The sequence below is a fragment of the Bombus vancouverensis genome, chromosome 3, assembly GCF_051014615.1.
Source record: "Bombus vancouverensis nearcticus chromosome 3, iyBomVanc1_principal, whole genome shotgun sequence".
Taxonomy (NCBI): Eukaryota; Metazoa; Arthropoda; class Insecta; order Hymenoptera; family Apidae; genus Bombus; species Bombus vancouverensis.
Genome location: NC_134913.1, coordinates 7,989,898 through 8,014,159, shown reverse-complemented (window position 1 = coordinate 8,014,159; position 24,262 = coordinate 7,989,898). Strand labels below are relative to the sequence as shown.

The window sequence follows — 24,262 nt, the reverse complement described above, 5'->3', positions numbered from 1 at the left end:
AAAATAAATTTAAGAATTTTAATAGCAACGACTCCAATCTGTGGCGTTAAGAAACGTACAATTTTCACGAGCACTCTTACGAAACATTGATCAATAAAAAGATTAGTCGTTATACTTAATTCTCATGTGATATCTGCAAACGTAAAATATAAAAATATCACTTAGTTTCCTTAAAATATCCGATAATTTCAAATAAACTTACATAACATATTAGTTGATATTTGCTATTATATTATACTTTAATAGAACTCGAACGCTTATCATAGGTAATTTATTTTTATCATAAATTGCTTTAAATACAATAATTTCTTTTTGCAATAAAATTCTAATTTTTATGTATTTCATTATTTATTATACATATTTATTCCTCGCAAAGCATTCCCTAAAATACCAAGGCTTTGGAAGTTATAATTATACTGTCGTATATTGTTGTTTTCGTAAAATTATAGCGAATATATGCATGCGCATACCTAAAAAATAAATTCATACGTTAGCATCGCAGGGAACATTGGTTGCACCCCATCCTCTTTCCGTAAAGTTACAGTAACTTTAAACGTTACAGAAGTTAATTAATACTACGATACGCGAATAATGCAAAATGGAAACGTGTTTAGGTTTCCATAAACTGTATTGCGTACATGAATTCAATATTGGTTATCGATTGGTGCCTATGGTGTTCAAATGTATCAAGATATACCGATTTCCTAAAAGTTTCGTATCTCTTTGGAATTGCGAACCGATAAAGCTTCGTTGTCCAATAATTTGTACTAATTTGCATATGTCTTTCGATAGATGCTCGATCTTGTAGATTAATTAGCCCATTAATTTAACTAGTCGAATATAAATTCCATCGTGTATGTTTTACTACCATTTTATGGTTACACGTTGTACGAAATCGCTTTGGAGTAGCTACTAAAATTCTAAATCCATAATTATTGGGCAGTGTTGAGAAGAAATTATAAGATTATAACGATTAGCCAGTGTACCTTGAGCCGATTAGTCATTCTACTCTGAAACAATGCCTAGATATGCAGGTTGAAGCAAGCACTGATGATTGTGAACATTACCGTCCGTATCCTTTTGCTAATTACTTCATTGTACCCAAGAGTAATGGCGTTATTTAAACAGAATCATGGAAACACGTTCTTATATTTATGAGCGTAAATGCACCCAATACAGTTGAGGGAACGAACAATATATCTACATAGTTTGATTAAAAAGAGGCGAATGTTGATCAAAGATGCATATACAATGGGAAAATCATTGAAATACTTGTATGCACGAGTATATCAAACTTACGGAAACGAGTATCGAAATTTATTCCGAAGAAGCAGCCCGATTGAAAAATTGTAAAATGGAAAATTTGAAATTCAATGAGCAGCACGGCTTTCATACGGCTCGCGGTGATTTTACAAGATGATTTTCTACTACATATTACATTACTAAGCCTAATCAATAAAAGACGTATAAAAATAGCAAAGCATCTTTGACATTTTCCGATAGAAATGGAAAATAAAAAAGATAAATTAAATCAAATTAGATTTTACGTGAAAAATATATTCGACTGATATCGTTTCACCGAGCGATCGTTTCACAGTTCGTTTAACCGAGATTTTAAGTCCCAGTTAACTTATTTGAGTAACAATTAAGCGAATTATTTTAAGTGCTAATTATCTCGGTCGTGTTACAACACTATTCATTCATTAAAATTAACATTCCAAAGTTATTAAATCTATTTAATTCCTTTGGTTATACAGTCGCTAAAGATAAATTGGAAAAACTGATAACGTCGATCGCTGAACCGAATAATTCTAATTTTATTGCAAAATTTGCACGCATTTTGAAAAATATCACGCGAAGAACTAATTTCTGCCGTTTCTCCCGCAACTGCTCCAAGTACGGTTAATGGGCAAGACATGCATATGTAAAACACTATGCGTGCTGCAAAGCATGATGGCTCTCGGTAAATACAGGGTGATTAGAAAATAAATTTGATCCTTAGATAAAAAATACATCTACTCGCATCATTTTTTTTACAAAGTAATGATAACGTAACGATATTAATCTATTTTTTTGTGTGTGATATTGCATATTTCGTTGTATTTAACTTTGTTTTATTTCACTCTATTTTCCTGTAATAAAATATTGATAAGGTAAACATAGAGAGTATAAATGTATCTCTGTTACAAAATATATCCAAGCTTGAATCACTGAAATTAGTTTAAATAACAACGTTAATAAAATTACATAGTTAATGAAGAGAGAAAAAGGATCAAGCTAAAAAGCAGACAAATAAACTTGTACAGGAATGCTGTTGTGAGTTACTCTAGTGAGTATCTGAAACTTCTCGTTTTCATTCCACACAAAAAATAAAAGATACACTCCGTATCGTAAGAAGTGTCTCATCTTGATAAAAGACAGCTGCAGTGTACCAGTCTGGGATAAGTATCATCGACCTTAACATAGACCCAACTTTCATTCGTCTTCTTATATATCTACACTACACAAATATCCGGGCATTTACGTATTTGCGGATTTTGCATAAATATCTTACGGATTTGATTTCTTTTATGAATTTATTATGTTGGTTTACAATCTCGATCTTATTCCTGCGTAATATAAGAAAACGCGAGATTACTTTACAATCACCCTGTAGTACGGCTTGCGAATGCGAGCGTTCTACACACGTAGGAATCATGAAGGTGGATAGAAAAGGAAGATGAAGCGAGGTAGAAAGAAAAGGAGAAGGAAAGAGGCGCAGGTAAAGGAAAAGAGTACTTCGGGCGTGGGAGTGGGAACGTTCTCATAGTCTACAAGCAATGCCTATATAAGAAGAAACTCACTTCGCCTCCTCTCTTCGACATCCCTGATTTTCATCCTTAACTGCTTTTAAGGTACCTCCGCTTTTCTTCCGCTTGCCCTCTTGCTCATCATCCTCCTCTCTCGTCCTTCATTTTCCAACGCGGAATTATTTGTGTAGATACTAACTCTGCGTTGGCTACGCTACGGTCAGGCTCTTTCAGTTGCGTTGTTTTTGTCCGCTTCTTCCGGGGTTTTTCTTTTATAGCTTTGTGCGGTTTTCATTGAAATGTCGGGAGACCGCGCGGAATTCTGAAGGATATAACTGCTCGCTTTCTCTTTACCTTTCCAATGGGCTTTCGTACGCCGATCGTTCCTCTGTGACGTGAGAATATCGGAAATCGCGAGTAAACGTTCTATTTAATAAGGTATAATGAGGAATTAATAAAGTATAATTAAGTGTTGGGCGTTTTTGTTTGGAGAATACTGAGAGACTCATGCGTGTATAGTGATTTATCTTTACTGTTACAAATTAATGAGAAACATGTTTATTTCGAAGTTGGAGTTAATGCTAGTTTCGATTATCAAATTTCCGATCTATTACAAATTGTACTACTAGATCTCTCGTTTATTTTTTGTACAGTACACATAATTGTATTCTCGTTGATTGTAGATCACTGAAACTGTTATTGCAATAATTTATATAACCGAGTATTTTCACTCATAATCCTAATCGTGCATCTATTAAAATAGTTTATTGTTCGAATAATATAGATATTTTCCGCATCATACATATTTCGAATTATTAAATTGATATTTAGTAGAATGAAAGCTGATGTATTATATACAAACGGTTTAATTATTTAGATTTATTATTTGTGGGTTATTCTTACATAAGGACATTTTTCTAGAAAAATAATTCTTAATATAAATTCAAATTAAGAAACAGTTTTTAATTATTCATTACATTAATTTAATTATTCTAGAAGTGATCGAAGAATTAATTACAATATTACTTTCGCTTGCCACGCAGAGAAACATAGATTGAAAGTTTGATATTAAAATTCATAAAAATAAATAAAGTAGCATACTTTATCTCTCAAGTGTCTCGCTTTTTAAAAATAAAGGGAGTCAAAGTTTTCGTACATAAATTTAGCGGACAAAGGAAGAGGAAAAGTTTCTAAGCTATTGTAAATTTCATAGAGTCGTGAAGACGGAATTCATGAGGAAACAACTTTGTGCTTTTGGGAAGTGTTTTCAGGAATTACCTTAAAGTACATTCCTTTCTTTTTAATGAAATGAAATTGTTTTTATCTGTTTGCCGAATCATTGAGTACGTTATACCATTTAGTTGAATTGTTTAATTAATTCACTTTGTGCTTAACTAAAAACTGTCTTTTAATTGAAAACAACAGCTACAACATTGCTTAAATTCAATTTCTTAATAAGAAATATACTAATTTTTCTTATTAAATGCATTTATAGACACTTTAATTTTACTAATTAACATATCTAGTTATAATTTTACACAATTATATCAATATAATAACATTTGCCTGTAATTGCCATAAAGTAACGCGGAAATTACTTCGAATTGTGATGAATAAAGAACTGTTAGGAGAATGGTTAGATCAATTTTCTTCTCCAATTAGTATACGAAATGGTGCATTGTAGCTACTGATATGTTTATTTCTTTCCCAGTTTTACTGTTCTACTCTTCTAGGAAATAATGAACGCTATTTCTTCCATTCCGTTTTATCCAACCATCCATTTACTGTCATCTCTTTCAGTGCATATCTGATGCAACGATTTTGTATTTATCTTATTTATTTTTAATATCTTGCTTCCTACATTTGGTGACGCAAAATTTTCTAATTATGATTAAAATTGAAACGTTCAAGAAAAATATATGTCTGTATGATGGGAAAGGGAGATACAAAAATAATAATTGGTAATAATTTCTTCAACTTTAATACAGTATCTGACAACGTCAAACATTATTTGTTTCATTGAATACTTCGCATGTATTCTGTAGGATATATTTATCGACTTTTATACCGTTTCCTGAAGCACATCGTATTTAAATATTTTTTGAATTCAATAAAGCAATGAAAGCAATTAATAAAATTATCTTGCAAGAGATTCTTAGATCATAATTTGTCGTATTGTTAATGAAGCAACGAAGATTCTTTTAAAAAATCCTAAAAGCATTAGGATTATTAAGACTTTCTTCAATTACTTACTCCCATTATCTATCTTCCTCGAATATCCGGGTCTCGATAGCTAATAGTAAAGCGCTTGGAGAATCATCATAAATATATCAGCCACATACGATAACCGTAGTTTACTTGGATAACCGAATCGAAGGGGCACATGCGAGAGAGAAAATGGGGAGAAAGAGATATTTTTTTATGCATGTTGACAGAGTAGCTTCTATCAGTAATGGCCGAATCGTATCGGGTAGGTCAATTATTAACATCGGAAAGATAAGAAAATAATGTTAATGATTATATATTGTGAAAAAATTTTAAGAGAAAAAAGAACACTCACAGTTCAATTTTTATTCTAATCATTTATCTAATCTAATCATTTTATTCTAATCAATTTAGCATTGAGTATAATATTCGGTTTTATTTTTACTAATTCGTCATTGATATGCATGTTTGCTAGCATCCTATTACGTAAATAGGTTTGATAACTACTAACATTCGGATATTTTTAGAGTTATGAAACTTTAAAAACAATTTATTTAATGGCAGTTATTTAGCTCTATAGAAGATATTATATCATGATATATATTAATTTAAATGCTTATTTGGTGTTTAAATTTTAACATAGCTTTAATTCAAAAATTGACAGATGAGTTAAGAGTAACAGCAAAGAAATTGTTTGATATTGTGTATTATTTATTTCAAATACAGTAGTACTAACATCTTATACAATTTTAACTTTATAACTTTTACCTTATAGGGAATTATATTCTATTTTAACGGTTTACCGTTGCATCATATGTATATGTTTTCTTTACATAAATGATTTTCCATTATTGCGTAGCAAAATAATCAGGAACTTATGTAAGAGTATTAGGTATATGTATCAAAAAAGTTATTTGATTTAAATATAAGGTGTATTTTTACGTATAACAAGGAAATTATGAAAAGTAAATCATTCTCGTATCTAGTCACAGGAAACTGAGCGCATAGTGTAATACGACTCGTTTTTGTATGTTGTAAGCTTTATTGGCAATTAACTCTAGCGGATGTAATAAATAGTAGAGAAATATAAATATGTATGTTCTCTTGCGAATTCAGTACCATTTAAAATACAAAATGCAATTTTGCCAGAATCTAAAAAGTATTTCTCGTATATTTCCTCGTGCTACATATTACTAAATACACTTGTATGTAGAAGAACAGAAAGCAAAATACATTCTCGAAAAGTGTAGACATTCTCTAGTATATTTTACGGAGTATGTACGTACTTTAACTTCTCTTATAACGCTCCAATTCCACATTCAAGTGGCAAAAAGAAAGGAAGAAAAAATATGTATGCAACTTTTTAACGCATAAAAGAGGTTATACTCGAATCTACGAAGACATTAACATCACGATGCAAAGAAATGAGTGATAGCATAATCCTGCAAAGCTACGTGATACACGATACTAGGAGTGAAAGAAAAGAAACCACACAGCATGGACTTTGTTCGTGATAAATCTGATTATTTCAATTAAAAGTATAATTAAAAAGATTGCTATTATTCTACTTCCTGGAATATTTCGTGCTATTGCATTAGCTCGAATCTAAGAACATGCCACATATTCTTCTTCTTTCATATAGGAAAGACCTAGGACAGTGTCGGTAAGAATGCTCTACCCGCCAACCAATCCGTTAATAATGTATGTACATACATTCGTTGTATAAAATATCGTTCACCTAATTAACTCTTTCGCTCGAATACGACGCGTATTATAACGCAAATTATTAAGGCATCCCGTTTGCCATGGAGTTTATTCAACTATTATACGTATGAACTTCTTTCCGAAATTATTTATTACGAACTGGAATGCGGTGAAATTTTGCTCATGTTTAAACTCGTTGATAGCGAGACGAAGCAATATTGATTAAAAACAGAGTGTGCATATAAGTTAGCTAGTATTAACGTTAAATTTTTGTACGCTTTGCTGTTGATAAGAGTTGTAGAAATATCGTACGTAACCTTGGTTTGCCTTGAGTGTTTACGGTTGTTGAACTCGTGGAAGTAGATATTGTAATTACGAATGATTAATTCGATACAAACGTGTCTCTTTCTGTAATACTTCTTTTCCGTATGTTTTAATGCTACTAATCTTTATGAAGCTAAATATTTTCATGTCATTTGTATACATGTATGTATATAGTTACAGATTATCCTATGTAATTAGATCAAGTCATACTTCTAAAACGATAAAAGATAGGGAATTTCCCATGAAGCAACGTGAATTTTGATGGATTTTTCTTTGTAAGAAGATATTAAGTTCTACTAACAAATTCAGTCATTGATAGCTTATTAATTCAGATACTACTTTGCTAAATTAAAATTAATACACCCATATATTTTTTGAACTGTGTAATCGTTTCAAGATACATAAGTACTTTAACATTTTTTTATAAAGAATGAGGAAATGTATCAGTGCATTAAAAAATATGTAGTTGCATTTAAAGAAATACAAGCGACCTACAAATTGTTGAAACGTATCCATTTCCAAAGCAGACATATTCGAATCCATTGTTTTGATTTTCGTGTTGGCTAGTAAAATCTTGTTTTATCTTCTACTGATTTAAAACTATAACTTTGTCTACTTCCTTGAAACATTCTATAGTATCTATTTATTTACATATGTACTTCTATTTGTTCATTTTACGCATTACTTGACTTTAACGAATACTTTTTGCATAATGTACGTGAGCATGTTCCTTGAAATATAGTTCTCTGAAGCATTCTCACCAAAACTCTTTCGAACACAGTATAGTGAGTATATATAACATGTCTTTGCCAGTTTCGAAAATTTATTATTCCGTCCGGAACACACGAAAGAAGCACGTGAAGTCTCGTTAGTAAATACTGTAGCGTGCTCGTAAAAAATGCTCATTTTTTAGTTTAATCTTAATATATGCATATATTATAGAGTAATAAACCGCATATTCTTTAGAATCTTATCGTTAGTTTCTTTCGTACTGAGTAGTAAGGGATGTGTTATATACTTGGTATTTCCGGAGGGAAATTTAGAAACACATATGTACTTATACATAACAGTAGCAGTTGCTGAAGTTTCTGACCTGGAACCTTTCTGAAAAACTGAATGTCTTGCGTTAGTTTAGATAAAGCTCCACACATAGTAGAAGATGGCGTAGTAAGAACACGTGGAGAGCGATCACGTCACTTAGGGTGCTATTGATTGGAAAATTACATTTTTAACGACAATCAATCAGCACGCATCCTGAATATACAAAGCAAGGTTCGGACTCTCCCAGTAAAAGACATAAGCAGACATTTTCCAACTCTCGAAGAGTAAACATCAAACACAGAAATTCTCCAACATTCATTAGTAGATATCATTCAAACACAAGAGATGCCCTTAACATACTTAAATGGTGTAAATACACAGTAATACACATTCACAGTAATACATTCAAACAATGTATTAGTCATTCAAGTTCATTAACGCATTGTTTATATTTATATGTCGCTCATGTAGAGATTGAAAAATCACCGGAGAGAAGAATGGTCATATATTTGTTACAAGTAACATTTGTGATAAGATCTGAAAATGAAGGAAGGAATGAAGTTTGTGAAATAATTTATTGACGAACATGTTTGCTAATCTAACCCTTAAGTATAATTTGCGCTGTATAAAAATTATTTGTTACTGTTTCTTTGTAACATATTATGCAAAATATGATACGAAGCAATTGCAGAAATAGAACTAATGTTGTTCTTACCACAAAATTTCTTTACATTCTATAAACGATCAAATTTGCAGAGAAATATCATATAAATAGAAATGTTCAACTAAATAGTTAATCTTGAATTTTATTTATAGAAATCAAACTATGTAATATTTTGATGTGGATGAAAATTAATTCCCTCGAAAGTCGATTATTGTTCTTTTTTATTCTGTCTTTTGATATCAAATTCGTTCTCTATCTGCGTAATAAAATTCCTAAAAATAACAGAAACGAAAGAAACATACAGGTGAGTGTCAATAGAATTCGATTGAATACAGTTAATTATGTGAAAAAGGAAACGCAGTACCCCGTCGATATTATCGTGGCTAAAGATAGTGTTATCAGTAGTTCCATGTTTGAACATAAAAGCTTTTCTCAACAACCGCTTAATTATTCTTAAATATAACTCCATCTTTGTAAACTTCACACATTTTAATATAGAAGTTTATTTTATTGCTGTTTGTATAACAATTACACAATAGTAAAGTTTACAATTATTTTTGGTATCTCGCCTACAGTGCCTATTACATTTATATAGAAAATTATAGAAATACAAACAAGCAATTATGTATAATTGTATTTAATTAATATTCATACGGTATGTTTCATTATATTATCTTATTTTTTGTGCATTATGATTACTCTGTCTCTTTCCTTTGACATTATTTTTTCTAAATTATTGATTTTATAGCTATTATAATACAAATTTATATTGCAAATAAATATAAATAAATTTATGAATGAAAGAGATATTCTATAGAATTGGAATATAATTTAATATAAAGACATTTTTGTCAAAATTCCTAAAATATTTTAAATACATAACAATCTATGAACGATGCTATAGTAGCTGTATGATTTGATTTTGTAACGCTAACTACATGTATATATCCATATGTATTTTAATAATTTTATTTTATTTCATCTATATAGATATTATCCTATTTCATTAATATAACATATTAGCGTTAAACGATTTATTTATTGGTATCTAAATTTCAAATTTGTTTAAAAATCGTTAAACAGCAGATTGTGTACATTTGTGCAAATTTGTATTTTCGTGAGGGGCAACCAAAGCAAAAGAACATAAATAAAAATGTATTTCTTACTTACCACATTACAATATTATAATATCATGTCGCATCCCTCTTAAGTTTCTAATAAATACATAAACATGCATAATCTCCTAGCCAATTACAATCTCTTTCTTTGTAAGCAAACAAACTTCTGCTTATAAAGGATTAACGATACTTATGAAACTATTTTTATTAATATTTAATATTTATTATGATATAATACACATAAAATTAATGGGTTGCATTCTGTTATCAAATATTTCCGACATTAGATATCTAATTAGACGTGCATCCGAATTAAAATTATGAATTCTTCGAATATTCTATGCAAAGTAATCACGAGTGACGACTGGATCGAATTACGTATAAGTAACTAAGTATTTTTGTCGTTTTATACATGCAATAGGAGTTCCTTGATGGTTGCGTCACTGCGTAGATTTGTGGGCTCATTGTGCGTGCATGCGTGCACGCATCCTGTTCTCGTTGCAAGAGTACACAATATATTTACGGTGAAACGCTTTCATGAGTCGCAAATCGGTCTTAGGAAAAAATTCGAAGTCGTGAGACATCTTTTCAAAACGTACATCAATGCAGCAGGTCTTTGTTTAGAAATTAAATAGAATTTCACTTGGAAAATAACCTGTTTGATGTCTTCTATCACAATAGCTAATATTGGTTCAAGAATCGTTTTTTCCTTTTAAGTTTTTAGATCTCCCATGAGATTCTGATGTTAGTACTTTCTTATGTACATTATTCAATATAATGCATTGTATGTCAATCTGCTGTTTAAGATACATGAGAAAAATATCGATTATACGATATAACAGAAATTATAACAAGGAATTATGAGAAACTGTATACAGTGTAAGGTATACAGAAGAAAATAAGATAATATACAAAATACAATATATTTAAGGTTCTATATCTGTTTATAACTTCACACTTTATGAGATAAATTATATTTACCAAATTTTTTATAATGAATATCAAATAACAAAACTAATGTTTAAAAATGATTTAAAAGGCTTAATAAAAATAAAAAAGAAAAATGGACGATAAAAGGAAATCTTTTCTTTTACTGATTTTGCCACGTGGACTGAGTAAAACCCTATACACTGCACGATATCTAAACTGACAAGGGTAACATTGAGAATTATTAGTTTATTGGAATCTCCAGATGGTGTACCCTTTGTGTGCTTATCCACCACATCTTATACACTATACTCAATCTTCACTCAAGCAGCTCACGCTATATTTTTGGTGACGACATGCACGAAGATTATCACTATTATTGTTTTTTCTAGATTCATTTGCTTTGAATTTTGGTTAGTTGATTTTTATTTTTTAATTGTTACTATAATAAAATTAAACAATAGTTTATGAACTATGCTGGTTTCATCTCGTAGAACTGTAACTATCATATCGATAATGATTTTCCAAATATACATGTAATCCTCAAATAGTATTATTGAATTATAGATGATTATCATAATTTACATTAGAGTATGGAAATGTAGGATATTGAATTTGATTTTGTATCTTACATTCTCTGTGGTAGAGATCAATACTAATATATTAGTTTAATTAAAAATTCAAAAATTAAGTAATCTAACCCTAAATTATTATGATCTCCAATGATTCAACCTTAACTGGTATCATACCAGTTAAGAGATAATATAAATAGATGTTGTTAATATATTTCATTATAACTTACCAACTGATAACCAAAAGTACTATAGCTGATACATTTTTGAAGACAGTCGAAAGTAGGGCCAGGATACTTGAAGATACAAGAAATAAATTACATTAATTACATTACTTACATTAATTTATGGTAGTATACTAATAATGTAAATAAACCAGAAATAAATAGTATACCATTAAATTGAGTAAGTTCAATTAGAAATTGAGTAGTTCAATTGAGGAAGTTCAATTTATAATTTAATCTTACAATTCCTCCATTTAATATGAAAAGCTAGAAACTAATAATTGCTATAAACAGATCTCTTTTTAACAATATAATAATATAATATTAAAATATAGTGGTATAATAGTGAATAGACAAAACAGTATATAAAAAATATAGGTCTTAAGCTATATGAGAATATAGAGAATTAATTAGTCTATCTTTATTAATAGGTTCTATTATCTCGTGATACAGTGACATAGGTATCTCTTCAAGTGCTGTAATATAATGTAACGCGCTACCCTAACGTACGATAATGAGATACTGCAACGTGTTACGCCGTAGTGCATATTATGTAACGCAAAACACACGGTGCATCATATCATCTAACATACATCTTATATATCCAAGCACATAATTACGTCTTGAGTTATTAGAATTCCTACTTCTTCTCTTATAATATATGTAAATGCTCGTCGAATAATATTTTATCAATCATTAATTTCTACGCTTCTTTAAATTTTACACTATCATTGAAAAATTTTGCAGATATACTCTCTTTCTTAACCGGACTATTTTGGTCAAAAAATGCTGCACGTGTTTAACAAATTACCAGTTACATATTATACATATGTTATATTTAAAAACATTCGGGATCGAACCTCGTTTTCATTCATATTCTTCTTATTTACAATATATAACTACGCAATAATTATTCAGATAATTCAGTCCACTTTGTAAAAAGTTTCGGTAACGGTAAAAGTAACGTCTGACTATTCTATAATTAATATTTTTTCTTTAATCAATATCCGGAATATCAATAAAAACTGATCGTCTTTTATTTTTCTGTCGCGATATACGTTGATTTAATTATTCCACGCTGGTTGTCAAATATCATCCTTTTCAATTATCAAAGTAACTCAATAAAGATAATCCAAACTTCGTATAATATAAAAATATCTTGCATCATCACAAAAAAATTTAAGAAGAATAGGATAGTTAACCGTGGGAGTTATGTTTCAGCTCGGCCGCTGCCTATCCATCAAGCAACGAGCCCTAACAAAGCAATGCTATTATGTGTTAACGTCATTGTCTTCTAACTGGATGTCATCAACTAAACCAATGTTTTACTCTTATCAATATAAACTATAAATACTCTAGGAAATAGCTCATTTCAATCAGAATGAGGATATTACAAGGATAGTACAACGATTTCAAAGTAGTATGTAAACAGTACATATTAGTATTTTGAATCATAACCCGCTAGAGGAATTAATATGATTCATTGCTTATATAATATTTTTTGTTTAGAATGGTTTCTGAAATATGCTGAAGAAGTTGATCGGTTTATTGCCAGATCACTGTATATAGTGTGTTTATTTTGTAACAGTCACTACGCTTTTTCAATCAGTAATCTAACAAATATATATTATAATCAACAATAAATCAAAATACCATCAAATTTGTTCAATGGGGAGTCAAATATGTATGGCTTCTTTTAGGTAATATCAGGCTAATTTCACGGATGCCTCATTTAGTCGCTTTCTTTGAATAAGCTGCTTAGAAGATCATTTGAAAATATAAGGTTCCTTAAGGTTTCTTATCTCTCTCTGTCTCTCTCAATGCATTTGATATCTTATAAGTTCATATGTGACTTACGTCTTAGTAAGGAGTTTTATTATATTTCAAAATGCCTTCCTCGTCAAAGTACTCTAAAAGAAACATAAGACATTGCTAAATTTATAACGATGCAACCTACAATACTGGATAAAAGAATTGCGTGCTACCATTTAAAAAGTAAAGGCGAGCCTGAGTTTTTATTAAAGGAAAAGTACTGACTAATTTTTGTTTATAACATCTACTTCAAAATCTTGACAATTGCAAACGCTCTTTATACTTTTAATAAATGCATGCGAAGGCTAGAGGGAAGACATGATAAATCAAATTTCCCATTTTCGACAGAGACGCAGTTTTAAAATTTAATATCAATCCTATGTCATCAAAATTGATTTTCTATTTAATTTTGGAGCTAAACGTGTGTTTATAATCCCCTTAAAAATGTTTAAAACATTGTTTATTTTTAGTTTAGCTTCTAAAAAACATCATCCACTTATCTATTTTTAAAAAAACTTTCCCTTTTGAACGTCACACGTTGTTTTCATTTTGAATTATGTCATACTAAAATATTGTGTAATGACCGCATTTTTCTATGCGAAATTTTATTTCTTTGAACACTGAAGTAGAAGCTTAGATAAATATTGGCTTCAAATATCTACTAAATATCATAATGAGTACTGTGCTCTCGATATTTTATATATCTTTCTGTATTATCATTTTTCTATGTTTTTCTCTTCTGTTCTTCATATATCGTACCATGCTTTTCACGGTGTCGCAGAATCTTTTATATAAGGATACCGAAGCGAAGTGAAGGAATCGATACGTTGATCGTAACTCTCTTGACTTTTCAAGACACGTGCACCCTTAAGTGCGCCGTTTGGGCCACCACGAAAATGTTGCACCTTTCACCGTGTATGTACTCGGCGTAGAAGGGCATCAAAGCCGGCCGACAAAAGCAGCGGTTGGTGCATTTCGCACGAGTTGCTGCGACTTTCGATGGTCGGCCTCGATCGTAAAAAGACCCGCTTCGTTTCAACCAACTTGAACTTTTTTCTTTTACAGGAGCACGTGAATCTGGTGGGAAGGGACGGAGAGAACGGGCCGGTCCTCGTCTCGGTGAAGGCCGAGACGGTTGCTGGACAGGAGCATTGGAGAGTCTTGTTGCGATTGCGAGCGGGTTCGACTCACGAATTGGTACCGGCCGCGAATCTCGGCCCGAATCCATCACCTGCGAAAATGGTCAAGGTGAAGTCTCTCATCTCTTTTTAGTAACCCGCTCCTTAGCGAAACTCGGAATTTCGAATACCCCTTTTGGTCTAATGCTTTCACCGAGCGCGAATTTCTCCTTTTAGAGTACATACCATTATACAGAGTTTCCCTACGCTTGTTAGAATCTATCGAGCAGATAAATTGCACTGTTTACCCTTTCGTGATTAGGAGCCTGTGATGGAAGGTCAAGTAACCGAGAGAAATGCTGACAGTAAGCGATTATTATGAGTAATAAGATAGATATTGTTTTAACATTCTACATAATATATTTTTAAAAAGTATGTATAAAATGCGTAGGAAATTATTAATGAGCATATCGGAATATCTTTGAAAATTGCAAATAAACTTTGTAATAAAAATTTATAAAGATTATAACAAAAGTGATAAGATGAGATTTAAGGAAACTCATTTTGCATATCGATATCGAAACGAGTGAGTTTTCAGGTCGAATAAATTTGTAACATTCATTTTTTACGAATAAAGAAGGACAATAATTATGTATGACAGAATTTCTAATACATATAATTTATTAATCACATGAACGTACAAATAAAAAAAATATTAAGCATGCTTTTACATTACTCTGTATGATAAATATATATCATTTGCAATTATCAAATTATCAATTATCAATTGCAAGCTGTTTAATCTGAAAAATTTTTATCAACAGCAAAAAGAAATTTGCATTATTTAATTTTTCGAACACAATGCTTTTGTTTTTATCTGTGAGGATAATCAGATACTAATTCGACAGCAGTGTGTCTGGCATTTTCTTTTCTCATGATTATGTACTTGGACTAGTGCCAGTTCCAAAGAAAATAAGGAATTGAAATTAGAGGTATTTTAAAACTGTTTTATAAATTGATCATGGAAAATTTCAGACAGGGGTTTATGGGTTTTAAACTTTCAAACAGTTGTTGTTTTGAAAATCGTTAAAACTGAAACAGAAGCTGACGCATCCAGACAGTAAATTCACTTTGAGAATTGACGCAATCAGAAAAGTATGAAAAGCTGAAAGAAACTTTATTATTGTAATAACACATATATATATATATAAATTTATATTATTATTTATTGTCACATCAATAATGCAACAGGTCTTGTATATATATATATATGTATTATATATTATATATATATTATATATATATATTAAGATATATATATATATATCTTAATAAACATTTTGAAAGTAGATTTTCATATAGTAATGGAAAGATTGTTTAATGCAGTATAATAATGTTTCTTATGAATTTTAAAAATCTCTTTTCTTTTTTACGATAGAAATTGTTTATAAATGTTTCAATAGTTTACTGCAAGAACTTGATTCGAATCTGCGTTTTAATTGTAGGCTTCTAATTGTCCTTAATTTGAACCCATAAAGTAGCAATTCCAGTCTCTGCTTCCTGGTATTTGCAACAATCGTCGAGATTTGCAAGGCTGTATGTTACATTATGCAAATATGTACATATATGTACATATTTTATGCATATCGCTTGAAAAATGTTACTGTTTATAATTTTGTTGCTTATTTTCAATTCAAATGATTTTTCATAAATTTACATTTCATATGAGCAAGTGTTGCGAAAGCTTCTTTCGTTTTGAAAAAAGAAGTAACACTCAAGTTGTGAATTCAATGTTATTTGCTTGTAATTTTAATAAAAGTTGGTTGGGAAAATAAATATGTTAGGTACCCATTTTTGTTTGATTTTTTAATACAAAAAAATTTTAATTTAGTTTTGTTTAATCTTTTTAATATAAAAATATCTCTAACATATTAAATATTATTATATCGGTGATTTATTAATCAATGTTTACTATATTAATTTCTAGATGATCTATATTTTCATTAGATTAAAATTAACTTTTCGATTTTACATAAATACTTTATAAATTCCATTTCAATTAAACAGATTTAAATAGAGAATCCGTTAATTTTATATTATTTATTTTTAGATTTCCAATTTTTTGCAAGTTACTATATCATTTCTATTAATAACATATGCAAAGGTTTAAAATTCTATCTGTTAACTATTTCACGCCAATGCATAGGACTGGAATGCACAGCAGATAAGTCTTGAATAAAACGGTTTAATACTATCAACGATTTTGCTTAAAACTGTCATGGTCAATAAAAGAGAACCAGATGCTAACTTTTAATCATAAGCTGAATCATTGCCACATGTATCACATGAAAAGTCCGGTACAAATTATTTTTTATTTTTCTTTCGAACTTTCTCTTGAAATTACTTAAAGTTTCAAGATATAATGTTAACAGATTTATTTATAATTCCATGCGAAAAAATGATTGCAAATATGTACATTCCCAAAGTAAAAGAAAAAGACCGTAATCTATCAGCACGGTGGAGCATGACGTAGTTTCTTTTTACAGGCGATCAACGAATCCCTGAACGTGAGCACGCTGATGCCGGTTGTCTGTTCCGGTGCTGGTACACTGATAGCACGGTATGACGAACATGCCTTGGTATCGAGGTTTAAATTCGGTGTTCTTCACCAACGTGCCGGCCAAGTTACCGAAGAACAACTCTTTGGAAATAGACAAATTACACCAGCTTTCCAAGAGTTTCTTGACTTATTGGGTCAGAAAATCGACTTGAAAGATCACAAAGGGTTGGTAGCATTTGTTACAAGATATTTGATTAAAAATATTTTCAAAAATAGCATAACACACAAAATAATAAATACCCATACACAACCGCTCAAAAGTATCTGGACACTTGTTTATTTTCTACGTGATGTATGTCATTTATATAATTATGGATAATCCAAACTGCAACGATTTTATTCCTTATAATCATTATAGTCCTTTCTAATCATTAAATTAGTTCTTAAAGGACAATATGCAATAAGATCGGTATTTATAATTGACAAACCTTATAGAACTATTTTATTATTTAACATGCTTTTTATCCATAGATCTTTTAATTTCTAAATTAGAAGTCAGATTAATAAGGATCTTCTAAATACCTAAACTGATACACTGTCAATGTTAATAATATCAATGATATTTAATAATTTCAATGATATTTAAATAGTAAATGCACGTAATCGTATTGTATACATTAAATGGTAAAATATATTATTGTTGTGTTCTAAGAGGTATTTCAATGATTCCGTAAAAAGGTATCAAATGTTACTTCCAGTTACTAATCCATCATTAACTTCTAGACTTCGCTAAAATTCGCTACTATTAAGACAAATTGATCAATGTATCCGGATACTTCTGAGCGGTAATGCATACATTGTTTAATATGAAATTATGCGATTTTATGGCTGACAAATAAAAAAAACTTGTTTATTTAATATAAGAACCTATATTTTTATAAAATGTTTTATATGGTTAACACGTTTTGTGTTGCATGTGCTATCGGTAATAGACCGATTTTCAATCAGACTATTTGATATATTGACAAGGTACATAATCATAAAACATTTCGTAATATTACTAATAGATACATAATTATTATGTAAGAGGGTAGTATAGTAATCAAGCTTTAGTCGCTATGTGTACATATGTCTAGACATAGAATTTTATTTTCTTGCATTATATATTTAATAACGTCTTTTTCTATGATTTATATATGATTTATCATAAAAAATTATTATTATAAAATATTATTATTTTATCTTATTTTATTATTTTTATTATTATATTATATTATTAAATAAAATTATTATTTATTATTAATAAAGAATTATATTTATTATTATGTATTTATTAAAACGAAGATCTTAACTTAGACATATTTTTAAAAAAACCGAAATAAGACTATCTATGAATTTGATAAATTTTGTAATGTTTTATATATTTCTATTTCTACTTGTTTCGTTACTTTGCATCTTGTATATTGAGAAAGAAGAAATGTATTATTCTTAAGACATATATCGTACCCAGTTGTAAAATATATATATATAATGTATAGAATAAATGTAGACACTATTACTACAAACGCAGCCCGAATGAAAAATTGCGATACAAAATCTGTTACTGTATATAAGTTGGATAACATTATGTAATGTTTGCATAAATAATTTTTAAAAATACATCGACACAAAAGTTTCAAAATCTTTTTTATATTTAAATAGTAATAATGCAATCCATTTTGATTTAGTTTCAAAACAAGCTCGAACAATACTTTTAAAGAAACTATATTCTACTATTAGTGTCCTAGTTACACATTGAGAGAACATTTCTAATAATTATCATTACGTATTTTGTTTCCCATTTAACAAATTTAGTGAATTTAATGAAATTTGGAATTAAATATCCCGTAATTTTACATCTACTGAAGAATTCACTTCACTAAAAAATATTTTCACTTTAACAAGAAATTCACTAATTAAAAATGTAATTCTGGTATAAAATTAAATATTATATATAGGTAATAATCACCATATTATATATATAGTCTAATATCAGTCCTTAATTTTATTTTTAACCTCTTTTGAAAGCAATGACGTTACTGTATGGTCAAATATGTGTATCACTGTTTATAGATACCGCGGAGGTTTGGATACTCGACATGGACAGACCGGAGATTCCGCGGTATACGAAGTATTTCGAGGTCGAGAAGTGCTGTTTCATGTGGCTTCTTTGTTGCCATACAGTCCAGGAGACTCTCAGCAATTGCAGCGTAAAAGACACATCGGCAATGACATCGTCGCGATAATATTCCAAGAGGAGCCAACCCCTTTCAGTCCAGATATGATCGCCAGTCACTTCTTACATGCATTCATCGTGGTACAAGTCGTCGACCCCTGCACTCCTAATACAAGGTATATTCTTAGATTTGTATGAACCATGTCTATGTAGTAAGGTCGTATAAAGTCCGGGTGCGTCAGTTACGAAATCGCTATTCCTAACTTTGAACAAACATCCGGTTAAATTAGTTCGCTAAATGTTGCGTTTTCTCAGGTACAGAAGATAGGTTTTCTTTTTTATCAATTAATAAAGTATTAATCTAATAATCTAGTATTAATCAAAGTTCTAACACGTTCATATTTTAAATTTTTGTCGTGATAAATAATTTGTAGACACTCATTTGAATTCTGTATGTAGGTACAAGGTCAGTATAACGGCACGAAACGATGTTCCCTGGTTTGGTCCAGCTTTGCCAACACCAGCTGTATTTTTGCGGGGAGTCGATTTCAAGGAATTCCTTTTGACGAAATTAGTGAACGCTGAGAATGCGGCGTATAAAGCTGAGAAATTTTCAAAACTTGAGGTAATTATCACACGTTTACAAAATTATTAAGTATATTCTTAGCCATAGTAGAATAATTATGATAATATAAAAAAAATAGCTTTGATAATAGCTATAAATTATTAAATAGTGAAAATCAAACACTAATAATAGAATTTTTCAACATACAGCTAAGAACGAGGTCAGCTCTGTTAGAATCTTTAACGGAAGAATTACAAGCAAAGACTGCGGAATTTCTCGGTGGAGCGATCGGCTTAGGAGCTACCGGTATGGGGTTTGGAGGAAATTGTCCAGTAAGTCCAACAGCAAGTGATGCGTCAGGATCTGGTAGCGGTGGAAGTGGTTCTAGATTTATTGATACCGTTCGAAAGGCGCTGATATCGCGTGTTAGAAATGCCTCGACGGAGAGCGTACCACAACAATTATCGAAAAAGGGCCAGTCAGAGCCTAGTCCACCGAGCAATCGACAATCGACCACGAAAATTAGTAGCAAACGTTCGGTAGAACCTTCGAGTCCCTTAGGTTCTCCGGATTTAACCCTTAGAAGAGATTCAGAACGTGGAAGCCCTAGCTTAGGAAGTCAGGACAGTAGTTTATCCAATACAGACAATCAAGATAGTAGTTTGGCTACCTTACAACAAGATGAAGTTGATCGTAGAGAATCCACTACTTCAATTTGTGCTAGCAATGACACGACGTTGGTGGACAAAACTTCTGTATCGTCTGTTCAAAGACTGACTCACGAAAATTTACGAAAACAAGAGCGATCCGAGAAAACAGAAACAACACAGCGTGTTATTTCGGAAAGTGACGATAGCTCATTAAATAGCGAGCTGGAGCTAGACCAAGCTGTATATCCCGACAGCGATACAGGCCTCGAATCAATGAGTTCAGCTGAAACTCATGATACAGCAAGATGTACCACTAAGGATGGCGTTTTAGAAAATGAAAATTTACGAATGGAAGTCACTAGGCTTAAATGCGATAAGTTAGATTTACTGAGGCAAAATGTGGTACGTATGTAAAGATATGAAATTTTCTATGTTTTTTTTGCGATGATTTAAGTATAATTTTATTTTATAGACTTGCCAACGTGATATAAAACGTCTACGAGAAAAGGAACTTCAGTTGCAATCCGACCTTGCAGCTGCTTCAAAAGAAATTCTTCGATTGCGAGCAATGTTGAAAGAATGTTCGACGAGTATTCCATTGGATAACAATAATCAGCAAACGTCTACCGTTTAAAGATCTCCTTGAGATACGTTTAATATGCCTTTGTCGGCGAATAAAACTTCCCGTTGCAATTATTAGATTTTAATAATTAGTTAGGTGCAGTAGTTGAAAACTCTATACATCGTACTTTTTCGGAATTGCTTCTTCTAAAGAAATTTTTCCGAAGTAGTTTGCAAAGAGTTTGAAACTCGCAATTGAGAAATGCTTTATGTTATGTTGTAACATTGTGGTTGAACTTCTTTAGGTAGAAATTGATACAAACGCTGTATATTACAAAAGGACGGGTCAGTGAAGAATATTTAGAGGAAATGTTTTGCGATATAACTATAGTGATGCGTCTTTCGAAATATTAGCAATGTAGACGCTAATTGTTACTTGTAGAAATATTTGTTTGACTTTTAACAATATTATTTATCTATTAATTTATTAGTAGGTGTAAGTTAATCTCTAATAGTCAATATAGATACAAATAAATGATCACACATGCACACGCAACACATAAATATCAATAGGAATGTTTAAAAAAGTAGGTACATCTTGTCATTATATAATAGATAGATTAGAATAAAAAGTAAAATGGCCTTTAGACTTAGTTTCTGAAATCAAGAGTAAATATACAGAAATTAATATAACATATTTTATCTGTAATAATTAAATGTGCATAAATCGAAATCGATATATATAATATATATGATATATGATATATATACATATATATAACATATATATATATATATGTATATATAAAGTAGCAGTTACAGTTCTCGTACCGTCTTCAAATGAGACAACTGCGTATTGTCCCATAAAACGATCTTAAGTATAAGTGTCCACACGCTTATGGGCTATAGAAATATGTGTTTTATCGATATATTCCTGACGTCTCACATTGAAACAAGGATATGTATCGCTAGTTGCAGTATTCGTCGCGGTGAATTTACCGAAACCATTACTAGTTTTTTAGTATTAGTTCAAAACAACTTTAGGAAACATGAGAACACCTCGTTAGTTAATCTTACGGCATCATTAGCCGGCTTAGAATAAGATTAGGTTTTCTAGCCGTTTTAACGGTTATAATGATTTAAATGCACCAAATTGTTTAATAACACATGATGTATCGATGTGTCAGTAACATGCGAGTAAGACACGTATCATTCATTGTTAAAATACGCAAAGTAAACTAAGTGTATTTCATTTGCTTAGTTATGCACCCTTCTCTTCATTATCTTTCACCAATGGTATTAGTATGATTTATTATTATTATTATTATTATTATTATTATTATTATTATTATTCTAATTATTATTATTATTAATTATTATTATTATTATTATTATTATTAATTATTATTATTATTGCATTATTATTATTATTATTATTATTATTATTATTATTGCATTATTATTATTATTATTATTATTATTATTATTATTATTATTATTATTATTATTATTACTATTAATCTTGTTTTACTTTATAGCATTCTTTCTTCTTTTGTAAATAATTGACTATCTTTCTACACAGAAAGATCGAGGGTGTTGTGAAAGAAAGGACAGAGGGACATGAAAGTTCACTCATATATAATACCAAAGTTTATCATAGTAAAATCTACTTCTCTTAGTTTTCTACATTCCTTTTCATACGATATTTGCCTCTAAAACCTGCGTATAAAAATAGCATATACTTTCCTCAAGCAAACGTTTTTTCTACAAGTACAAGTTTTCTTCTGAATTTCAATGAATCTTTGTATGTCTTTACAAATACTTTGCAGACATATTACGATTATCACTGCCTGTATAATGTCGTTTTGGAGTGTATAACATTTTTCCATTTTAAACGAAATTTCTGGTTTGCAATTTACGCGGTACGATACGATTTTTTCAATTACTTGCATTGCTTATCTCGGAAAACTTCTATCCATGAAAATCTCTATCCCATATGTAAGAGAACCGTGGTATATAAATGAAGATTTCTCATCGACGAATCGTCACTATAAAGAGCAAACTACGTCTCCAAACATTTTATGATGATTTACGTTCGAATTTACTTGAAATGATGATCTTTGTAATGCCGGCTGAGATCTTCAGGAAAATGAAGCTTCCAAAAAGATACACAAGAAATAGCAATCGCTGCGAACACTTTCCAGTAGTACTATTTTTAACTGTCGTAAAGATGAGCACACATGGTATATTTTATACGGTTTACGATCAATGTATTTTTACAAAGTTCTTTTAGAATGAGCGTGAAGTAGGTCAGCCGAATATTTGGTTTTGTGAAATTTATAGAACAAAATATTCAAAACATCTCAAATATCAGAAACTGTGCATTACAATTATTTTGAATCTTAGAATATCTCTTTATAAACCATAAACATTCAATAATTTGAAGAAAGCACGCACATACATACGCATATACATACGATAAATAAATCTGAAGCTGCAGGACATAAAAGCGATTTTAATAGAATGTATTTCACTGTTAAAGATCAGTGCAGGTACTCAAAAACTTTTATTACTGCGTATTAAATTTGATATTTACGTATGAAGAGCTCGGAATTAATCGAGATTACTTTTACAAATGTATGTACATAACGTGAATTGCGTTTAAATAATGGGTCATCTGATGAGAGCGTCTCTTTGTCTAAAATTTAGGAAAAAAACTGTGTTTACCATTCTCTAGTGTGATTTCTATGCTGGCCTTGCAAAATCAAAGAAAGATTATCTATATTACAAAGAGATATGTGTTATTATATTACGAGAGAGAGTGTGAGTGCGAACGAGAGAGAGATAAAATATTACTGCTATAAATATATATTTTGTATTTAATATTAATCGCCCAAATCTATCTAACAAAACTGCGAATACTATTATTCTCTGACACTATGACACGAAAGTATATATTTCTTATGACTGGTGTAAGTATTCGCATAATATTTTTTTCTTTTCTATGCACAACTGTCAACTTGAAAATCAGTGGTAATGATGTTCGCCAATAAATAAAATAATTTAAACCAATTGTTTGTAATTATTACATGTATATAAAATACTTCTTAATATAGGATTAAATATATCTATTACTGATTTTCTATCAGTTATCGTTATCATATAAAAATAGATAAAATATTTTAGTAGAATATAAAACCGATAAATATAATT

The 24,262-nt window shown here is 30.2% G+C and overlaps 1 protein-coding gene across 7 annotated transcripts in view; it reads left to right on the top strand.

The window, feature by feature from the left end:
• LOC117165841 (Rap GTPase activating protein 1) overlaps positions 1-22,301 on the top strand; it is a 250,180-nt gene extending 227,879 nt beyond the window's left edge. For all 7 annotated transcript variants that reach the window (XM_033349241.2, XM_033349246.2, XM_033349245.2 and 4 more), the window contains 6 exons: positions 14,446-14,628; positions 17,045-17,283; positions 19,171-19,449; positions 19,733-19,898; positions 20,048-20,890; positions 20,961-22,301. In XM_033349241.2, coding sequence (XP_033205132.1) covers positions 14,446-14,628; positions 17,045-17,283; positions 19,171-19,449; positions 19,733-19,898; positions 20,048-20,890; positions 20,961-21,122 — 1,872 coding nt within the window. In that variant the 3' untranslated portion in view covers positions 21,123-22,301. The remainder of the gene's footprint in view (positions 1-14,445; positions 14,629-17,044; positions 17,284-19,170; positions 19,450-19,732; positions 19,899-20,047; positions 20,891-20,960) is intronic.
• Positions 22,302-24,262: the final 1,961 nt, after the last annotated feature.